We start from the raw sequence: 21,901 nt of genomic DNA on the forward strand, positions 1-21,901 counted from the left end.
TCTACAAGAATATGCAATTGTCATGGTTACGAGAGAACAAGATCGAGAGAAAAAAATTATTTGCTAAAAGTGGCAAATTCCCATGTAATTTAAACGGGAAATGAATCGTCTTTGGGACAAGGTTTATTGTGAATATTAAGGGTTTACAATGGTCTCATATTTTTTTAGACAATAAACTAAAAATTTAGAAGGCGTCGTGAGAGAAATGATCAACTTTGTAAATAACGGACACCCTAATGTACAGTTTACCTCATAGATCATGATCAGCCATAATGGCTCAATGATCGCTACAATAAAAAAAAAGCTTCGTTTGCATAGAACACTTTAGGGTTATCGTTGTTTATATAACGTTTGCGTTTCGAAGATCTCTAAACATCGAAGGTGTCTTTTATGATGTCATTAAGTCCCCGATATTATGTATTTATGCAAATGATTTCGAGAAATATATTGTTGTACGCTTGTCCGAATATGGCTGCTGTAACAGATTTAATTTGTCATAATAATAAAACAAATCGGCATGATTTTCTATCGATTTATACTATTCTGTAACCCAGTAATGAATTATTATAATTAATTAAAAAAAAAAAAAATATTTCTAACTAAAGGAACATGCGGTTATAAAATGAAAAAAACGAGATAATATACTTGTTTTATGCAAATTTCACCGAAAATTTATTCTAGTTAGAGAACGAATATTTTTATATAACTTTTATAGACTTAAAATTTTAATGAAGTACTGCTTTTCCTGCAATCGAACTTAATTTTTGAAAAAGAAAATATGTAGATGCATAATAAAAATAATTGTAATTTGGCATATATGTAATTTGATGTGACAAAAATATTTTTTTTTTTTTTTTTTATATATTTAGTTATAAAATACCTTCGTGACAGGTTAATTTTTTGGAATAAATCCTGGGTATTATTACCATATTTCATCATTGTAATATATATCTACAATCCCGTATGCTGTTAATTTAAAAAAATACGACTTTAAATGGTTTATTAAAAATCAGCTATATCAATTTTGATTAACAGACGATATAATCAAATATGTACATTTTAAATTAAAAATTAGTAGTATTGGAAAACTGGAAATCGTCCTTTTTTCACAAAAAATTTAGCATATATACCCTATTTTGAGGTCCTAATTACGTCGCAGATTAATAGTAAAACGAGAGAAAAGAAATTTATTTAAACGTTGATTTTTTCTTAATTTAAGCGGTATAAAGAAATAACCAATGTTTATATTTTTTAATCTATTATAGTTTATCTAATATAAGAAAATAATTAAAACTCCTTTACAGGTTGATATTTTGGTTGCAGTATTCTCTATAACATAGTACACTCCCAGGGCTTTGACAAACGCCAGTATCTGGGATAGTTTTACGGAGGGTAGTTCTCCATCCCTGATGTCAGTCGTACCAAAGTTCATTGTACGAATGGTTGTCGTCTCGGCGCACTCAATGATGGTGTTCTGGTGCTTCCCCATTTTCCCCACAGAATCTGCATTCTTCGTTGTTTCTTAACTTTAATCTATTGAAGTATTCATTGAGGCCACAGTGTCCTGTTAAACTCCTTGACAGTCCGAAGATTATTTTACTTCAATCAAGAGAAATCTTTCATTTTCTCAGTCGTTGGTCGTTGCGTTTCCATTCCAAATTGCGGATGGAGTCTTACCTACCTTGTCTACCATTTTTATTGACACGATCATGTCAAAGGGATCCGTGATTAGATAGAAGACTTGCCCTTTCTGGTCTCAACTGTGAGGCACCGGAGGACACCTCATTGTATTTACCCCTTACTTCAACATGCGGAGCTCTGTGGAAGTGAACTGACTAACCCTAGCGGTGAAGCTGGGGAAACCCCAACACCGAACGTGCTTCAGTGCCAGTTCAGACCAATCTCAAAGGGAACTATAGGAGAGGCAGATGACGCTTACGCGAGACCAGCCTCAATAAGTGGCACCTGGCTTCTACTACCTCCTCTAGTAAGGGTGAGCGAGAGAACGTCTCACCTCTGCAAAGAGATAAAGCAGGATGAAAAGCCGTCCAACACTAGGAAGCAAGCAGGGACTTATCACCAGCTTTACCAGAAATCAATAATAAAGGACATCAGGGTGGCAAGTCAACTCCGGACCATGGTCATGTTTTCACAATAAGAATTGACCTTAATTGCAAGAAGGCAATAGATAAAAAGAGAAATACCCTCTATTATAGATTCGGGATAACACCAGTTCAGGTCTAAGGACAGACCAAGTTAAAGAAAATGGAGACAGACCTCCAGCCTCCACCTCACGCGTACCTCAGCCGGAGAGAAGCCAAACGGAGAAGGCCAAACTAAAACCGTGTAGGGGTGTATACCCTCGTAGAAGGTAGATGTCCACTACTCGAAGGAAGAATATCAGTTGTCGGAGGAGGACAGGAAATACAGGGTATTTCCCCCTACAAAAGAAAAATCCCCATGTATGATATGATGAGTTCTAGACTTTTTTTTAAGGGATTTAGGAAATCAGCTGGTAGGAATAGCCCCCTGTTGGTCACAACGGCAGGGGTTGTGTGTGTCAGGTTTGCTTGTGGCAACCGACTTCATCTATTTCTCTCTTAAGTGCGGTTGGAACTGCCCTAAGAATTACTTCCTCACAAAGAATCCTTGTGACAATGTCTATACGTTTCCTCTTCTATCTGTTCCTTCATTATATTCGTCATTAGTCTGTTGACATTTTTCCACTCGTTCTCGCCTCTTAGAAGGACTTCTGCTACGTTGTCTTTCGTAATTTTGTGCCCGATATCGTTGTACGTTTGTACCCTGTAAGCTTCAAACTTTAGATATACAAACAATGTGTGTTCTAGAGTATCCACCTCTTCTGCACATAACCTACAACATGCATCCTTTTTATTCTTTGCAGGTATGAGCCACAGACCCCATGACCAGTCATAACCTATGATGTATAAAATTTCATATCACCCCATTTTCTTTCCAACCATTTTCTAATGTCTTTGACGGAAGTCTTAACCCACCCTTGGTATTCAGTCCATCTTGTTGGCGACTGTGCATAAGTCATCTGCTTAGCCTTCCCAGCATAATATTTTCCTCTTTGATAAATGAGGTCTCTCTTCACCAGCAGTTCTATTGGAGCTATTCCTGCAAGAGCTGTAACTGGTTCTCTTGAAGCGTTTCTGTAGATCGATATAATGCTTATTGCCATTCTACGGTTAAGTCGTTCAAATAAATCCCGATAGTATTTAAACTTCAATCCCCGATTTCAAAGCGGTGAATAATATATTTCAATAAAAAGAAAATACAGCTGTTGTTTGTACCCTTCGCTTTACTGCTCTGGGACCTCCGATATTTGGCATGAGTCTATTTAACTTATTGATGGCCGTATATTTGCCTTTTCACAGATTCTTTTAATATGTGATGTCATCTATTCCTAAATACTTAATTCTTGTTGACTCTAACATGATGCTCGTCAATCTTTATCAGTATTGTAAGTACCTTTATTGTGCCAGATAGTAATACCAATTAATTTTTTTTATCCCTACTTGCATCTCCATTTCTGTCAGTTTCCACTTTATCAATTTCATACTTATAATAATAATAGCTCCCGTATATGTATAGCGTTTGACGCCTTAGGTACAGCTTGCCATACTAGAGCCGTTCGGTATATAAAGAAAGGTAATGTGGCTATTACGCTTCAACCGCCTATTCCGCCTATTATTACCTCAGGATTGTGAATCCCAAGTACTAACAATTTAAACGGCTGAGTCGACACAAAATTTTAAACTATTTTTATTTTAATAAAAATAGTCGTCTGATACAATGCCGGGTGTGGGATTCAAACCCATTACCTTGATATTGATGGGCTTTGTACCTTTACGCCACCAGGCACCTTGGGCACCGAGCACCGAGCACCTTCGGAACCTCATAACAGTTGAGTTTTATCTATCAGCTCTGTTTTAGATTTTGCCGTAGTTACAATCGCTAGGTCATCTGCGTATGCAATTAGGGATATTCATCTTTCCGTTTCAGTTTCTAATATTTTATTATAGAAGATATTCCAGAGTACTGGTGTAGTCAGAACTAGGTTATAGACTGTATGATAGAGTTACGCTAACTAAAGAAAGGGGAACATAATGATCTTTAAGGTTTGTTAAGTAGTGTGTATATTGTTTATTAATATTTTTTTTTTTTTTTTGAAAAAATTGGAATAAATAACAAACTATTAAATCTAATAAGAACAAAACGAAGCCTGAAAGCAACGCGCTTTTATTGACAACCAACTTAACCTCTCTCACTATTAACCTTCGACTATCACAATAACTAGACCCAGTTATATCAATATAACTAATTGAGCTCAGACACCGATATTAGTTTCCATCTATCTCCTTTATAAAAGAGAGTTTGCCTACCATATATATCCAATATTTAGTTGGGGTATTGCGATAAATTTGTATATTATATTTACTAAGCAATATGATTAAGCGACCTTAAGTGAGATGACGAGGAGAATAAATTTTTCACGGCCTTTACTAGATTTTTAACGATTATAACCACCATAGTTAATAATAACGACGACCAAAAAGTAAAACTATTAAAAAATAAAACACAAATTTAATGAAAATATTTGTTTTTTATTAAAAACTGTATAAATGTATTTAATGCAAAACCAATCTATGTACAATAAAGGCACTTTCATCTATAATAATGGCACAGGTTTAGTGCAGAATATAAAATTATTAACAAAATTACAAAAAAAACATACAGATTGCTGTCGTTTGCGCGGGATTTGAAATATTTCAAGAAGTAAATTCGAGTCAAAACAATTCTAAGTTGATTTCAGTTAATTAAACACAATATGAATGAATGAGATTAAGAATGATGATACCCTAACGAATTACATCCAAATTAATATTAAAAACCGTCTCATTTCTTCGTCACAGTAAAATTAAAACCATAAAAATCGTTTACAGATTTAAAAACATAAAAGTATCAAGTAAATACATATATAATATATCACAGATAAGAGTTTTGGGCAAGATATATCTAGGATTGGTCCCCTATCTTACGGAATGTATAGGACCGGCCCAATTTAAATATCCTTTATTCTATCCAGCTGTGTTGAAATCTTTTACTCCCTTAATATTACATTATTATATAGAGCCAAAATACCATCGAGAAATAAAGGCCTGAAAGCTTACGAATAACGTCACGAAAATGGTGATGAAGAAAGGGAGCTGTTTTCTAATGATTTTAACTTTTAATTAAAGAAATTTAGATTTTCAATGAAGTAAAAAGCTGATATAGCCAAATAGTTCTGAAGCTATCTGGCCATGAATCTCGCCAGGTATTGGTAGAATATTTTCGGTTAGTCAAAAAGATTAAATAAAGTGGATCGCAACTATAAGCATATATACTTTGTAATAAACAAAATCCAGTGAAAATATTTGATACAAAAAAAAATAACTACACAAATATTTCTTCAAAAAGTTCTACGTGTATTTCGCCGCTGTTAGAAAATCGCTTCTCTGATTTTAAAAGAACACAACATAAATAAACATAAGTAAAAATTAAAAACAAATTAAAAAATAATCATACAGAAAGTCTGAAGCTTTTTGGGTTGTATCTTGATATAGTGTCATTTAAAAAAAGACGTCAAAGTTTTTATAGACGTATTTTTGTTTGTTTATTAGTAAACCACTGCTGACAATTAGTATCCGTTGAATTAACGCCGCAGTGTTAACAAAAATATAACTATTTTATAGTTACTAAGTTTTTCTTGCAGTGACGAAATACCCATAGGACTTTTTTAAAAATGTTTTTGTTTTTATCTTTGTTGTTACATTTTTATACAAACATTGTTTTCAGATCATTACAGGTACTTTATGGTAATTGTGTCTTTTCTTTAAAAAGCAAACAAAAACTAAAATAAATGAGATAAAGGCAGCAATAAACATCAAAATATTCGAAACATAATTATTATAAATGCTAAAATTCCTGTTGTATATCTTTAAATATAATAGTACTGCATAAGGTAATCAGGTAGTCGAATGAAAACGACATCTTGTAGGTGTATAAATAACATTCCAGTTCAAAGTTACCTATGACGGATATATAAAGCTCCAAGTAAAGATCATGACAGTCGTGTGTGAAATAAAATATTCGAAGTAATTGTCAAAAGTTTAGAGACCAATACAACAAAGTATAATTAATTTATAAATATTAATTTTGTTATATTTCACCGCTAGTTTCGTAGCTAAATAAATACTTCAAATAGCTGTCATGTATCCATCAGAAACATATATACTATGGGCTGGCAAAGGTCTTGGTTCGAGATTTCCGTATGTAAGAAGAGTGCACATTGCTAAGAGGATGGTGATATAGCAGATTTGTCGTAGTCGAGCGGTCGAGCTAATCAGTACCTCTGTCACTGAGATTCCAGGGAGGAATTGTACATCATGTTTCGTTCAGCTTCACGATTTAATTACGTCTCGTGATACTTTGTTTATTTATTAATATTTTAGATTATTTTCAAAATTCTAGATTGGTAAATTTTAATTAAAGTTAAAAAAAAAAAAAAAACATTTTTGGTAAAAATAAGTAGGAATTGAGTTGGTGTTAGACAGTGGTCGTGCTATTAGAACTCTAGATTCAAAATGGAAGCTCTCGAAATCTACTAGAAATAATTGATGGTAGTTTTCAAAACATTTCTTAATATTTCTGTTATATTTTCTTCGCAGACGGTAGGTGAAAATCTTTATAAATAAAAAAAAATTATTTTTATGATTATTATTTTTATGCTCTAAAAGTAAAATGGATGGGTTGTTTAAAATTTTTGAATGGAAAAAAAACAACCATATGGAGTTTTCCTAAATAAAAAAAAAAAGAAGTTTCTAAAGTGGTTTTTAAGTTATGGCATGTTATAAGTTTTCAAATTATTATTATTGCGGCGTTTCTGTAAATGGACACTAACGTTCACCAATTCCGGCTGGGTCTCAAGAAACATATTTGCTTTAATTTTATCTAGTTATCTTTTCGAAAAAAAAGTCTTGAAATAAGCGGTTTGCGATCATTGATTTTACTTTACTTGATAGGGAAGGCGTACCGACAACGCCGACTTAATTTGATCTAATGCGATTCTTCCACTCGTAATAATACCGACCCAAAAGTGTAATAGTTGCCAGCACGGTATAGCAAAGCTAGAACTAAAATGTATCTGCGTCTACTGCGCCAGTCAAAAAACTTTCTTTACTAGCGAAATTCTCATATTCCAAAATGTTAATATATTATAAACAATACGTTGTATATATGTTTGTAGTAAAGCCAGGCTTAATATTATACAGAAAAAGTTTAAATCTTTTGAACCCATGTCCAGACAGCTAAGCCCTTTTAAACAGACATTTGTTATAAAAGACCAAAGAGAATAATATGTACATTAAAAAACGCCACGTGTAAAAATGGCTTTCAGTTATTGTCATCTGTGACAGTACTGGGAAGCCAGCGTCCTAAAATCTAGTTAAGTAGCTTAATTTTAAATGGATTCTCCTTATCGAATATGCAGGCACTATAATATTTATTACGTCGTTTCGAGACATGGTCGAAACAATTTTAAAAATGCCTTCGTTTTACACAGCCTTTTTACCACGTCGGGAAGTACAAAAGGCCATAGGTTTGTACATTACTCAAAAATATCAGTCCAGGGCTGTATAAAAACACCCGCAGTTCTGCCTTAACACTAAATAACAGCATCGTCTCTAAAACACTTCAAACTATAGCGCCATCTTTACATTTTTGTAAGGGTTGCAACTCCCTCCTAAGCCTGTCTACGTCGTTGTAACACTCGTGATCACTCTCCTCCTCACTGGCTTTGTGAGGAGGCAAGTACACGGCCTTGACTACGTCACTGACAGATGATGGTGATGGAGGCACGACAAAATCAGAAACATCAGGAAGACCTACAGTCTGTTCGATCGGTGATTCGTTGCCCATAAGGTATTCCGGATTGTCGATGTTGTTTTTGAATAAATCGGTGTAAAGATTCGCGTTGCTAGCGTGGTCGGTGGTATTCTTCAAGTCGAGGTAAGTCGAAGTCGTTTGGGTGTGCTGAGGCGAAGGCATAAGGTAGTCGTCTTCGTCTACTGGGAGTTCGAGTTTGAGGTTTCCTATTTGGGCCTGTTGGGATTTTCCGCTAGAGTCGTATTCGTCCGAACCCATGTCAGATTCTCGAAGCTTTAAAGAGTCTCCGCAGTATTTTATGGAAGAGATGTCTGACTGGGTGCCTTGGAGTGAAGGATGGAAGTGACACGGCATTCCTGAGAATGTTCTGAAATTAAAATAACAATTAATACTGAATACTTACGGAATCCCTACACTTTGTGTTGTTCATTGAAAATGAACCGCTTATTATAGTCTGTCAAGCAAAGGATACATTTACAGTGACGATGCCCAGTAGCATTTTTAGACACAAAAGCGAAACAAAATCTCTGCTGAGAATAATATTGCGAAACAGTTTCGTCACATTTTTTGATACTATATATGTTCGTAACATAAATCGGTTATTGTTTCGAAACATTTTACCAAAATATGGTTTCGCCACGTATATGCAATAGTACGAGAGCTAGCAACGTCGGAAAAACAAGTATTTTAAGACGTCTGGCTCTTTGATATATCTTTTACTATGCTCTCTAGAACAGCATGCGGCCCGTCCGGCTGCCGGTAAACGTTGCATTCCCTACTGCGTATTGAAAGAAGATCCTATATTTTTATTAGTTCTTTAAATTCTAGTATTGAATACAAATCGAACATGTTTCCATAGCGCAGTGCGTAAAATTTCCGACCACAAACCGATGATTCAGAGTTCGAATCCGGGTCAGGATAAAGACTTTTTTATTTTATTTTCGTTTATATTCTGGTAGTAAAGTATTAAATATTTGTTTTTTTTTAATCACCAGATTTATTATATACCAGAACAAGACAGGAAAAACATTGGACAATAAAATCTATTTTTCCAAGTATCCTTAAATAAAAATTACTGTATTTAACAACATCCATATTTTTAAAAACAGATGTGGCTCACATTTACACATTTAGTCCCCGTTTTGTACCTGAAAAGTTTCCATAATTTATTTGATATTCTGTCTATATGAGAACATATCCTGACATTGTTTGGATTTTGTTCTGCATTTTTTGCATTTAAGGACTCTTCAAGTATTTATAGTACTATAATTAAAAAAGTAGAAGGAAGGGCATATGGTGAGTACAAATACAGATATTTTTCTTATGCGATTTTATAATAATTTATTATACGCATTATAGAGATGATTTGTTTTTGGAATAAATGTAATAACAGCCACTACCCATACCCAACAGAAGACTGAAGAAAAATTTTACCAGCAAACGTTTTTTTCTTCTCTTTTTTCCACAATGGAATACATGTTTTTATGTTTTAATTGTGTAATAATAAGTAAATGAAAACGTTCTAATTATATTGACCAGAAGTTTTGATTGACGTTGATGACAGGTGACTAGTTCGAAATTTCTACACAGATAGCGCTAAATCGAAACATCTTGGAAACAAGGTTTCAATTTATTGTCGATTTATTTTCGAAACACGAGTTTCTCTCTTTTTAGATACAAATGTGATATAATGTAGATGATTTGTGTGAGACTCCATGTCAATTTTATAAAATAATGTTGGTTAGTGATAGCGTGTTTATTACAGTTGAGGGTGGGAACCTTTGGTGTCACACAGCAAAATAAAAACACTAAATCACCACAATACACCAAAACACTTTTACTTTTACACTGGACGCGCGTTTCGCTAACCACGTTAGCATCATCAGCAGATGATTATAAACTGCGTTTTTAACTAAAAATATTTGTTTTTTTTTTCGGCTGTTACTGTTTTGTAGCAACAAATAATGATGTATAGAAGGGGCATTAAAAATATGAAAGATTATTTTTAAATTAAATGATGAATTTGCTTTTGCCAGACATTTTTTTGTGCGAGAAAAAATGATGGCAGAGGTCGCCATTGTTGATGGTTATTTTCATTTTGAAATCCACACACAGACATAGACTCTTTTAGTTTGGTATTTTGTTTCTTCACATTTACAAATAGTGGCTGCTGAAAACGGAAACGTTACTTGGGACATAAATTGCAGAAAATGTTTGGAAACATTTCCTCTAAAAGTTTTTATTTCGCATCGAAACACTTCAGCAAACGGCTAGTGCCACCACATTGGAAACACATGTAATATAGCCATATAAAATATATAGGTTTCGAAAATGTTTCCTATTTGTGGCATACCGTTTCCATTTTGTATCAAGAAACTGACACGATCATTAGAAACATTACCTAAAATGTGTCCAAAAATGCTACTTGGGTGGTGTCTGTCATTCAATAAAAAAATAGCTTAGTTTGTTCTATGTTCTTTCTGTGTGAGTCCAGCCTTGGCTTTTTTATATTTTAAAAATTTGTGGCTCAGGAAAAGAGTCCGCCAAGAAAAAAGCATATCCCAAATTTCAAAATTATGTAAAAGGATAAAGACTACGTGATTTAAAGATAACAAAATCTTTAAAAAAGTTTCATATATACTAACCTCAAAAGTTTATGATTGAACTGGTTTTGAGAAGAGGGATATATCGAACTTCCATCAGGTGTAGGAGGTGCTGTGGCTCTATACCGATCAGGGGTTGGTGATATCGACGTCATACCCGAAAGTGACGTCATTCCCGTCGAATGCAGTGGCATGCGCGACTTGGGTTGGTGCATATAGTCGTCCATTTCAGAACTTTCCGTGTTTTCTGATGCAAGAGACAAGACTATATCTCTGTCGCTCTGTAGAAGATAATAAAACAAATAATTAACAAAATGTAAAACTTTAATGTGTTTAAAAGAACTTACCATAGGAGTACTTAGTCCTCCTTGGAACCGAAGGAACTTGTCACCAGGGATAATAAGGTACCTGCCAGGATCAAGAGCCATCTTTGAAAATTCGTCTTCTAATTCCTTGAAGCATGGTCTGGTTTCGGCGTCTAACATCCAGCACTTGATCATGACCATATAGACTTCAATGGTAGCTATGTGAGGTTGGGGAAGTCTTTCACCTTAAAGAATATTGATCAGCATTAAATATGTTTCAATAACATTTAGCTTATTCTATTTTAGAAATATTGTTAACTTAAATCAGGTGCAAAGATATATAGAGTGTTAATACCAAAGACATCTAAATAAAGGGAGACAAAACAATTTACATTTTATCGCGATCACGAACCGTGTTCCGCAAAATTCGATGATGACAGATTTACGCGGTATGTGATAGAATACGGTTCGAGTTCCAAATGGTATATTGTTATTAATGTTTTTTGGGTACCTATAACACTAAATACCGTATGATCGAAAAAAATGGCGTCCAGTTGGCTTGGAAATGACGATCGATGACATTTCCCATATAATTTTACATATAAAATGACAGCGATCTTCATTTCATAGCCATCGCTGAAGCCATTTTTATTCGATCATACGGTATATCAACTAAATATTTGTATAGGTATATAACTTTAATTAATATACATAGATTGTGCCAGGATCATACCTTTGAAATTATTTTTAGTTTTCTAATTAAATTATATTAGGGAAATTACAATGACAACTAGCGGCATCACTGTGGATTCATCTTTACTACGAAATTGTGCGAAATTTTTAGGTATTACGCTGACATTTGACGTTTTCATTCAACTTATATTTGACAGCGCGCGGTTGTGAGTTTTCTGCGGTAGTTGAAAGTTTTTGTAGCTTTTGAACAACTTTCTAATAATTATCAGTGTTTATTGCAAAAAAAACTGTTTAAAATAGTTTTTATCTATCTACGATGGTTCGCGAGTGCATGGTTTGTAAAAAGGTGGATCATTCTAACCCGGAATTGATATTTCGACGGTAAGGCGCGGTGTTTTCAGTTGTAAATAAATAGCTTTTATCTAACAAATAACCATCTAAAAGATAAACAATCTAGAGCCTGCTATCTATAGGATATAACATTTGGGTATTTTCATACAAAATAATCCAAAAGATAACACTTTGAAGGACGGGCCGCATTCGGACCGTTAGATACTCCATAGAGAAAGTGCTGCCAATATAAGATATCTGAAATTGAGATAGTTATATATGAAAACTCTATGCAACAGACAGAAACAAACACTCGGAATTTCAAATCGGTAGATTTAAAAGTGAGGTTATTATTCAGTTGTCAAAAGATCGTCAAAATGAAAATAAAACAATAAATTTCAACTAAAATATATTTTGTGTAGTGATGGGAATAATCGAATTATTTTCACCATCGAATAATTAGTAATAATTCATATTTCACAATCGAATGAATAATTCGAATTATTTAGTAGTATTATAAATTTAACCTAAACATAAATTCGTCCCAGCTAGTGCTCGTCTAGGGGTTATTTTAAACAAATTCTGAACCATTGCCATACCTATATTCTATCACTGAATAAAAAAAATATTCTTTATTCAATGTATTCTATTAACTGTGCCGAAGCCGTTTAATAAATTAAACCATAATTTAAAGTTTTAAATTTAAAAGTGCCGAGTATCGTATTTTTTCGTATTTCTTTTTATTTTATCAGTTGCAATCAATAATTATTTAGATAAAAGAAGAAAATTAATTTTAGTGTGTCGGCAGGTGTTCGGTGAAATTTGGGTGAGATGGAAATGAACCAAATAATAGTAGTATTCTTTTCGTTCTGAACGAAATGAAAATTTTCACTTAAACTGATTTATTCCTACGTGGTATAGGAAATAACAATGATTTCTGGATTTTCTATATCGGATCGTTCCTTTCTTTGTCGATTCCCTTTATAAATCAGTTTAAGTGAAAATTTTCAGTTCGTTCAGAACGAAAGAATACTACTATAGTACTATACTAATTACTAATATTCGTATTCGTCCATAAGAGGTTATGTTTTATGTTGATTTGTAATTCGGTTAACCACAGATATAATATAAAATACTACTAATTTTTATCTCGATTATATCGAAAAAAATAATTCGAATTAGTTAGTTTTAATTTACTATCGAATTAGTCGTATTATTTAATTCGAATTTTCCCAACACTAATTTTGTGTTCAACTCTGATCAGTTTTATTATGGTAAAGGCTAATTAATTTTACCTTTATGGAAAAAGGGAATCAGTTTCAACAGTTGTGAAATAGATCTATTGATGGAATGCGATTTATAAGAAATTAAAACAAGAAAAAAAGTATGTGTAAGTAATTTATAATTTAATTATATGATATTACTTATTTTACTTATATTATACTTAATACTTATATTATTATTTTTATTATATTAACATTTTAGTACAATTGATAATAGAAAATATGGAAGAAACTGGTGAAGTGCAAGCAGAGATTTATAGATAAATCCTAAAACCACAATCTGGTAAAAAATAGCATATAAGGCTGTTAGTAATAACAAATTAATATGTATTGTTGTAGGTCTTCTCATAATAAAGAAATATGTAGGATAGCATCGCTGAGAGTAATTAAGGTGAGTTTTTATTTTATAAAATAGATAAATGTACTTATATTATTTTTCTTTAGAAAAGCACGATTGAGAATAAGTATATTACAACCTCAAAGACCTATTGGTATATGATTTTAGATACTTTTTTCTTAATTAATAATAATAAATTTAGAGCACCTATAATAATTGTTACATTAACACATTATATGTACAAATTATTTAATAAAAAAAATTAAATATAAAACAATTTTGACATATTACTTTTATTTTTAAGAACTCAAAGTGATTCTTCAAAGTGGAACTTCAAAAAAACCAGGAAAAAATAAAGGAAAAATCTTGTGTAAACAAAGTTGATATTAATAAACCGTTTAACCGTAAAAAAGTTGAACAAACTGGAATTCAAAGGAGGTGTTTTAAAAAGGTTTAGCTAGAGAGTTACTTAAAAAACAGCATGAAGAAGAGATGCATAAGGTACATAGTGCAAAAAATTAAACTAAAATTGTAACACGAAAGAAATAAAAGCAAATGTGAATTGAATAACAGGTTTTCTAAGGTTCCTGTTATAATATAAATGAATTAAGATAAGCAAATTAAAAATGAAATAAACAGTTTGATTTACAAAGTTTTATTTATTTTTTACTTACTTTAGAGCTTTTTTATGTACGTAATGGTTTTTAATTGAAGGGATTTAAGTAAAATAATTTATAACTTGCCGTTGAGTTATATTTTTACTCGGTAATTATACATATTTCGTCACTATTATCCTGACTTAATGCATTCTCTTCATTCTGATACTCTAACAGAGGCTCTTTTTATTTTGTAACACTCCTTATAAAGTCCTAACAACAATAGTTTTTTGCACAATTTCAATGTGTTTACTGGTGTTTATACCTTATCACGTTCACGTTCTAAAATGGTTATAGTCTACATACTCAGAATAGGTAAGTGTTTTCGAAATAATATATAATCGAATTTATTGAAATAAACGAAATCTACAATAATAGTAACAATGTCTTATTTAGGTTATGTCTGGTTATGTTAAGAAATTTTATTAAAAAAAATCAAAATCTCCTCATGACGCAAATTTTTATCCGACAAATAAACCGCTATTTGGCAGTTCAGATCCCAAATAGGATATCTGACGGATAAGATTATTTTATCTAATAGATATTGCTATCTATAGGTATCTACGTTTTTCAGCTATCCATCAAATAAAATATATCTGGCGGATTATAATGCGCTATCTATACCTAAAAACACCGGGGGTAAGTGTCATTACGTTTTTTACCTTTAGCCATGTTAACGGTAGTATTTAGATACTTTTTAGTTATAAGTGGGAATACAGCACAGCCTACAAAAGGCACATTATATTTCCTTATTCGTTGGCGCTTTCGATTGTTAAATTAGAGTTACCCTCAGGCAAAACTAGTTATAGTAATGGAAAATTGGTCTGAGGCAGTCCCAATCAATTTTTGATAAAATTCAACAATTTTTGATAAAAAAATCACGCCACCGTCGCGCCACTGATAGAGCCAAGTGACAGAAGATGAAGCAAGAAACTCAGTATGTTGTCATGTATTTAGTCCTATGCAACATCTTTTAACTCTCATAAAAGTGTCAAACCATGCATGATTCTAAAAAATTGGGTTTATGAATGGAGTGTTCTGTCAACCCATTTAGATGCCTTTGATTAATACTATATCCTCCAAGATAATAAAAATCATATGATTACAAGTTAACCCAGCTAGTTAAAGCGGTAGTAATGGCCCTTATATCCATTAAGTGCTGTTAATGAGGTGAGTTTTGTTGTTTGTTGATGTAAATAATGTTTAACTGTTTATATATTTTATAATTAAAGAATTCATTTTGTTTCCTAAAAGATTTTGATTCAAATAAAATATGTAAAAGTCAGCAACGCTGTGCCGGTCAAGCAATTACACGTGACTAAAAGTTTATTTGGTGTGATCCTATAGTAACATGATTAATACCTTTTTCTAGTAACTCTGGCACATCTCTAGCTGGTACATTATCATAAGGTCTTCCGCCAAAAGTAAGTAACTCCCAAACAGTAACTCCAAAGGCCCAGACGTCCGATTTGTGTGTGAATATCCTATGTTGTATACATTCCAAAGCCAGCCATTTGATTGGCATTTTACCACCGGCAGCCCTGTATTCTTCCTCGTTGATATCGAGAAGTTTGGCCAATCCAAAATCGGTGATTTTTACACAGCTGGGTTTCTGTACTAGCACGTTTCTTGCTGCTAGGTCACGATGCACCAATCGTTTCTCCTCTAAAATGATAAATAATAATTAATATATTTTATCTACATTAATTCACTTTATAAACACTACAACTAAATATTAGAAATAAATCCAAAAACTCTCAAAATACAAAAAAAACACAAACTTAGAAGAATAAAAGATCTAAATTACAGGCTAAAGATATGCTACCCCTAAGAGAACCTTCATAAAGTAAAATCCATTATTATAATTCAGGGTTGGAACTTTTTTATTACAACAGCAAATAAAGAAACACTAATTTACCATATTACACCAAAGCACTTTTAACACTGACGATAGTGTTTTGGTGTATTATATTATGTAATTAGCAGCAATGTTTTTATTTTACTAAAATTATACACTACTAGTTGAAAATGTATTTTTAGTTTTTATTTTTTTTTGTTAAATATTGTTCTATTATTGAAGGTTTAATAATTGATTTATTTTGAAAGACAATCTCTTTCATCAAAATTGGAATAAGAATTTAAATATTACAATCTTATTCATAATAAACGATTTTTTATAAGTTTAATTTTAAGTAGAGAGGAAGGAATATAATACTATTTTTCTATTCATGCATTAGAAGATAGAACCGACGACATATTTGATAACCGGACATATTTGACCGTTTTGTTTGGCCAGTATCATTTGACGCTTTTGAATTTGATTAGATTAAAAGGAAATAATTAGAATAAAGTCAATTTTTACTTATTATCAATGGAAATATTTTAAGAAATTTTAGTAATTGAAGTAACCTTTGTGGCTCATTGACATAAACATATTAATGACATATCAAAGCTTCAGTTTGTTCTTTGAATAAAGAGAAGACTAAGGAAGGGCATATTCTATCCATGTGTATTCATGCATGGTGGGCGGAGAAGCCACCATAAAAGCTCTCTAGGTTGGGGATCCTTGACAGTTCTGTTTGACGATTCATTTGACACACATTTGAGATTTGATTTGAAATTTTGTGGATTTGTCAGTCTTTAAGGAGCTTATTTTATGTTATTTATTATTTATTCTACTACTTACTGATAGTTGTATAGGGTAGTAAATCTAGATGAAATTGTGGCAGAACTTAAATTAACAGTACTCTCGCGATTTTGCATCGAAAAGACTCTAAAATAGTTGGTTGTGTAGCGTGCGGTGTAGATCTCGGCAAAAATTAGGTGAAATAAATGGAACAACACCGCTAGTAAGTGACTATATAATATACATGCATGTAGTAAACCGATCATTTAAGTGAATTTCATAAAAATTAACTAAATTATATATTTTTCTTGCATTTTAGCTTTACATTTATACTTGTCAAAGATTAGATGTCTAAAGAATTTAGATACGTCAATTTTTTACCTGCTTCAGTAGCGTTTTGGATGTTTGTGTTAATGATACTTATTATAACCCATCTATTTTTTATTAGAATTATATATTTTTATAACAATTTTAATAACTACCAACATTTTATTCACAACGTAAAATAAAACAACAAATTATTATTTTTTTTTTTTTGTAATATTTGTAAATTGAATATTGTACATTTTTAAATAAAAGTAGAACGACTTTTCCAGTAAAACGGAATTTAAGCCAGCCATATTTGAGGCCCATCACTTGGTGTACCCTAAAATTTTGATATGCTCCTTCCTTAGTCTTGCTTATGACTGAGGTTTTGTTGATATACCTAAAGGTTCCCATTCACATACAGTTCGCCAGCAGTTCCAGGACTGTACGATCTGAACTGAAGATCTAAATTTTGTCAGGCCACACACAATGCAGTTACGTCAGACGATGCGATCTTCAGTTTTGAGATCGTCAGTTTTGGGACTGCAGGAAAACTGTGCTTTCACCATACACACAAACATATCGTCAGTTTTAATCCGAATGATCTTTTTTATTAGTCTCTGAAGTAAAATGGTTTTAAATAATAACGCTAGGAAAAAAACCTAGCGGTACTTCTCGTGCATTTTTTAATTGCAAGGGCCAATTATAAAGACCAAAAATTGTTTTGGTTTGGTTGAAAGGTTTGGTTGAAAGGTTGGTGAAAGGTTGGTTTGCTGAAAGGTTGGTTTTTACAACGTGTTACATTGTGTACAGGGTGGGTCAAATTCGACGCTTTTAAATGGAAACACCCTTTTCTATAGAAGATAGACGAAAACTAATATGGTGTCTGGACTTCAATTTTTCATCAAAAACATGATGGGTGAAAACCGCACATCAATATCTATTACCGTTTCAGAGTTACGAGGTGTTTTCAAAGTAACGACAACAAATGGCTGTAACTTTTTACTATCTGGAAAATTTTGTATTTCTATATGAAAACATTTCCAAAGCACCTTTTACGTAGGAATTTAATGGTTTGCAGTATAATTTTTTTTTAAAATTAATAATTTATGAGTTATCAACAGAATAGTGATTTTTATTTGGGACACCCCTCTATATTTTAATTAACTGAAAAGAATTTAGAATTACCTTTCAAAAATATAGCACACTTGATATTTTATTTGCATCCCCTTCGAAATACAGAATTTTTAAAAAGTTGGCCACTTTTAACTAGTAGCCTTTGGACCCCTCATTGATATGCTCTTAATGGAACCGAAACTATATTTTTCCAACAAGACAACGGACGCACACCGCCTCCCTGAACTGAAGTTATCAACCAAATTTTTTGTAGCCAATTTCAAGGAATAATTGAATAGCTAATCAAGATCCCAGCCGTCGAGGTCGTCTGACTTAGTGCCCATGGGTTTAATCCTATGGATATATTTGCGGAAGAATAAAAGGTTCCTTATTCTTCCATATAATCCTAAATAAAGAATTAGAAATACTTAGCAGTTATGAGAGGGTATCTTTCATCCTTACTGAGTTAATGAATTCCCGCGAGAAATGTTCAAAAACTGCCCCGTCTGTCCATAGAAGACCTTGGTCGATATATCGAACATCCTGTGGCAAAATCTCATGTCTTGGTTTGCTATTTATTTTTATTATTTACATTGAATTATAGTTTAAATGTGTTGATGTTGGTTAAATATATTTTAAAATTGTTATAAAATTCTGCATCTCATGGGAAATATTATTTTTCGTTTTTAATGGATGCTCACAGCTAAGATTTTTTTTTTGCATTACAGCCGGTGCCGTTCAAAGCTTACTTATTTAAAGCGGGCAATTTTTGTATACTTTCTATATCTCGAGGGATCGAACAAAATATCAAAGTGGCTAAAGAGAATAATTTTAAATTCTTTCAATAAATAAAATATACAGAGTGTCATATATAAAAAAAATCAAATTTTCTGTTGATAATTCTTAAATTATTAATTTTAAAAATTATATAGCTCATTAAATGAAAACTCCTCACTCTAAAATTTTCCACAATAAGTTAAGACGATTTTCATAAAAGTGCATATTTTATTGAAGCAACTGCTAATCAATATGCAGTTTCACCATATCAAACAAAAATGAGCTCAGACTCAATGAATTTTGTCCTATCTATAGAAAAGAGGTGTTTCAGTAAAGTGTTTCCACCATAATCATATGTGAAATTAAAGAACTAGTGCAATAGATGACCTTAAAAACTACCTCAGAATGGATGATGCATGTTATAACGAACTTTTAAAGATGGTTATGCCCTTAATATCAAAGAAAAAACTTCACCTGAACGTTTTGATTTTTCTCACTTTTTTAGGTTCCTTTTGGAAAGCACTTCACAAGGTTTTACAGAATCAATAGCAGCATTTGTATCAACAAGTTTATAAAATTACAGCAATTTTTCATAAGATTTAGTTTTTTCGTGTATGTTTGAATACCCTCTGCTTTGTATTTTCCACAGACAGGGAAATTTCCTATACAAATCAATAAAATCAGTTAAAAGAAATGTCGTAATAATTAGGTAAATCCCGCTCATATCTTGATAGTACAAAACTTCTAACTTGTCAAAGATGGGAACGTTACGATTAGAACTGTCAATTTTTCGCCATTCACTTCAGTCGACCGTGAGATTTAAAGTAATCCGTAGATTCAGACCTGTCGATACAAGGCGGTCTGTATGTAATAATATAAATTTTAACTTTTTTTTTTTTTTGTATTTTTGACTGAACGACGACAGGTGTAAATGGTTTACATTTTAGTCAATTCGGTCAAAGAGTTAACAGATCTAGCTAGTGTCAGGCCTTCAAAAAGCTTTTTACCTATTATTACGTTTTTGGTTTATGTAATTTTTATTTCAATTTTTACATAAGATGGGGGCCATTGTAACGCACATTTTCAAATATTTTTGTCAACATACAGGGGTGATTCTCAGGGTGATTCAAACCGCTATACATATGCTTAATACAGTTCATGGAGATTGGGACATTTAACTAAAATTTGATTGTCTGATTAGAGCTACCTTTAAAAATAATGGATTTGTAAATGGCTATAATAATATTCATTTATTATGCGACAGAAATCCCAGACTGTAGCACACAGATTTGATACTTTTTAATGATAAATGCCTTCCATTGAGAGACTAAAAGGTAATTTCCTCGTATCAGAGCCATCATAATAATACAAGAAGAAGACCGAAAGTCAAATCTTGTCTTATATTTTCAAAAAAAAAAATAATTTTTCTCATTAATGACCAGTTTTAGGTATGGGAAGTTATTAATAATACAAGATTAAAACAACTATTACAAAATTGCTTTACGGGAAGCTATCGATTGCGAACTAACTAAATCGTTACTAATTACTAATTGTAAAGAGGTTCTTTTAAGATCAAAAGATTAAAAGAACTAAAACCCTAGAATTATCGTTTTGGAGATTAAACGGGAAGTTCTAAATAATGTTGCCTATTCTAAACAAGAAAATTTTTTTTTTTATTTATGGTTTTTACTATAACATCTCTAATTAAATTTGGACGAAAATATTATTTCTGTTTTGCTGTAGGTAATTTTCTCAGGAAAATACGTAAATAAAAAGGATTTTTAGGTCAAAAAAAGTCAAAGGGACAAGTTATTCCAAAAAGGACTGTCCTTTTCAAAAAGGACAGGTGGCAACCCTATAGGTATTTCTGGAATGGAAATTTATTGGCAAATCACAAACTTTAGTTTGAAAATATGTTTTTTTTTTTTTTTTTTTTTTTGTAAAAAATAAAATGTGCTTTTACCATTGCCTCCATATTCCTGAAAAATTATGAAGAAAAGTTCCCATAACCACAAACCCTAATATAGAACTGTTTAGGAAGCCTGAGTCACCCTGTAAATATTCAAAGTAACTGAAAGTTTATATAGAATTAACTGAAAGTTTAGAAATTGAAATCGACATTAGACGGGAGTGCAAAGAAACCTACTAAAGAACGTTTCAACATGGGTATATGTGGGATATTAATTATATTATTATATATTGAACCTTATAACAAAACTCATCAGACGAAAAAGTGTTAATGTGGTATATTAATGGAGTGAAACATTTTGCAATTACTTTTACTTTTACTAATTAGAGATTCGTTCCAAAAAACGATACACCACTGGCTATTAGAACAATCCAAATGCGCCCATAATGCGCCTAGTTGCCGGAAATTTTAGACTTCTCTGTCTCTTCTGTCCTTGTTTGACACATTGGAATGTTTGATTCACTACCAACGAGTATTTTTATGAATGAGATGTTCGGTCTATATTTATAATGTGTCTTTGGCCGGAAACGCATAATTCTCCGCTTACAGTTACGGTTGGATATTAATTTTTGTGGTTTTAAGAGGGATGTTTTGAGGTCATCACAATCTGTCTGACTTATTAAATATAACTTTTATAATAGCTGTCTTAATAACATATGTAAAAATCAAACATGTAAAATAAAGTCAGGCTCATTTATTTCTTACAGCAGAGCTTTAAAGCCTTGATAAAAGTTCTGAAGGTCCATGGAAAGAGGTATCCTGATATTTTCGATACAACTTCAAAGTAATATTCTACAATATATATAAAATCCAATACATACAAATTTAAGTTAAGTAACTTAATTTTAGTTACCTTTCTCACTTGGTATCTGCTAAGGTGTCACAGGTCGAACCCCACAAACACGCCGGTATTCAGGGCACATGACTTACTTGTAATGCATGTGGCA

The 21,901-nt window shown here is 32.2% G+C and overlaps 1 protein-coding gene across 1 annotated transcript; it reads right to left on the reverse strand.

Annotated features, from left to right (window-relative positions):
- Window positions 1-7,761: 7,761 nt before the first annotated feature.
- Window positions 7,762-15,832, reverse strand: LOC115877873 (epidermal growth factor receptor-like; the record flags this gene model as incomplete). Its single annotated transcript, XM_030894224.1, has 4 exons — window positions 7,762-8,320; window positions 10,599-10,837; window positions 10,904-11,106; window positions 15,523-15,832. Coding segments are annotated over 4 exons (1,311 nt in total), but the record flags the coding sequence as incomplete, so codon positions are not given.
- Between the last annotated feature and the right edge of the window lie 6,069 nt (window positions 15,833-21,901).

The sequence above is a fragment of the Sitophilus oryzae genome, unplaced genomic scaffold (genome assembly GCF_002938485.1).
Source record: "Sitophilus oryzae breed Bouriz unplaced genomic scaffold, Soryzae_2.0 scaffold_1062_pilon_pilon, whole genome shotgun sequence".
In the NCBI taxonomy this organism is placed as follows: domain Eukaryota; kingdom Metazoa; phylum Arthropoda; class Insecta; order Coleoptera; family Curculionidae; genus Sitophilus; species Sitophilus oryzae.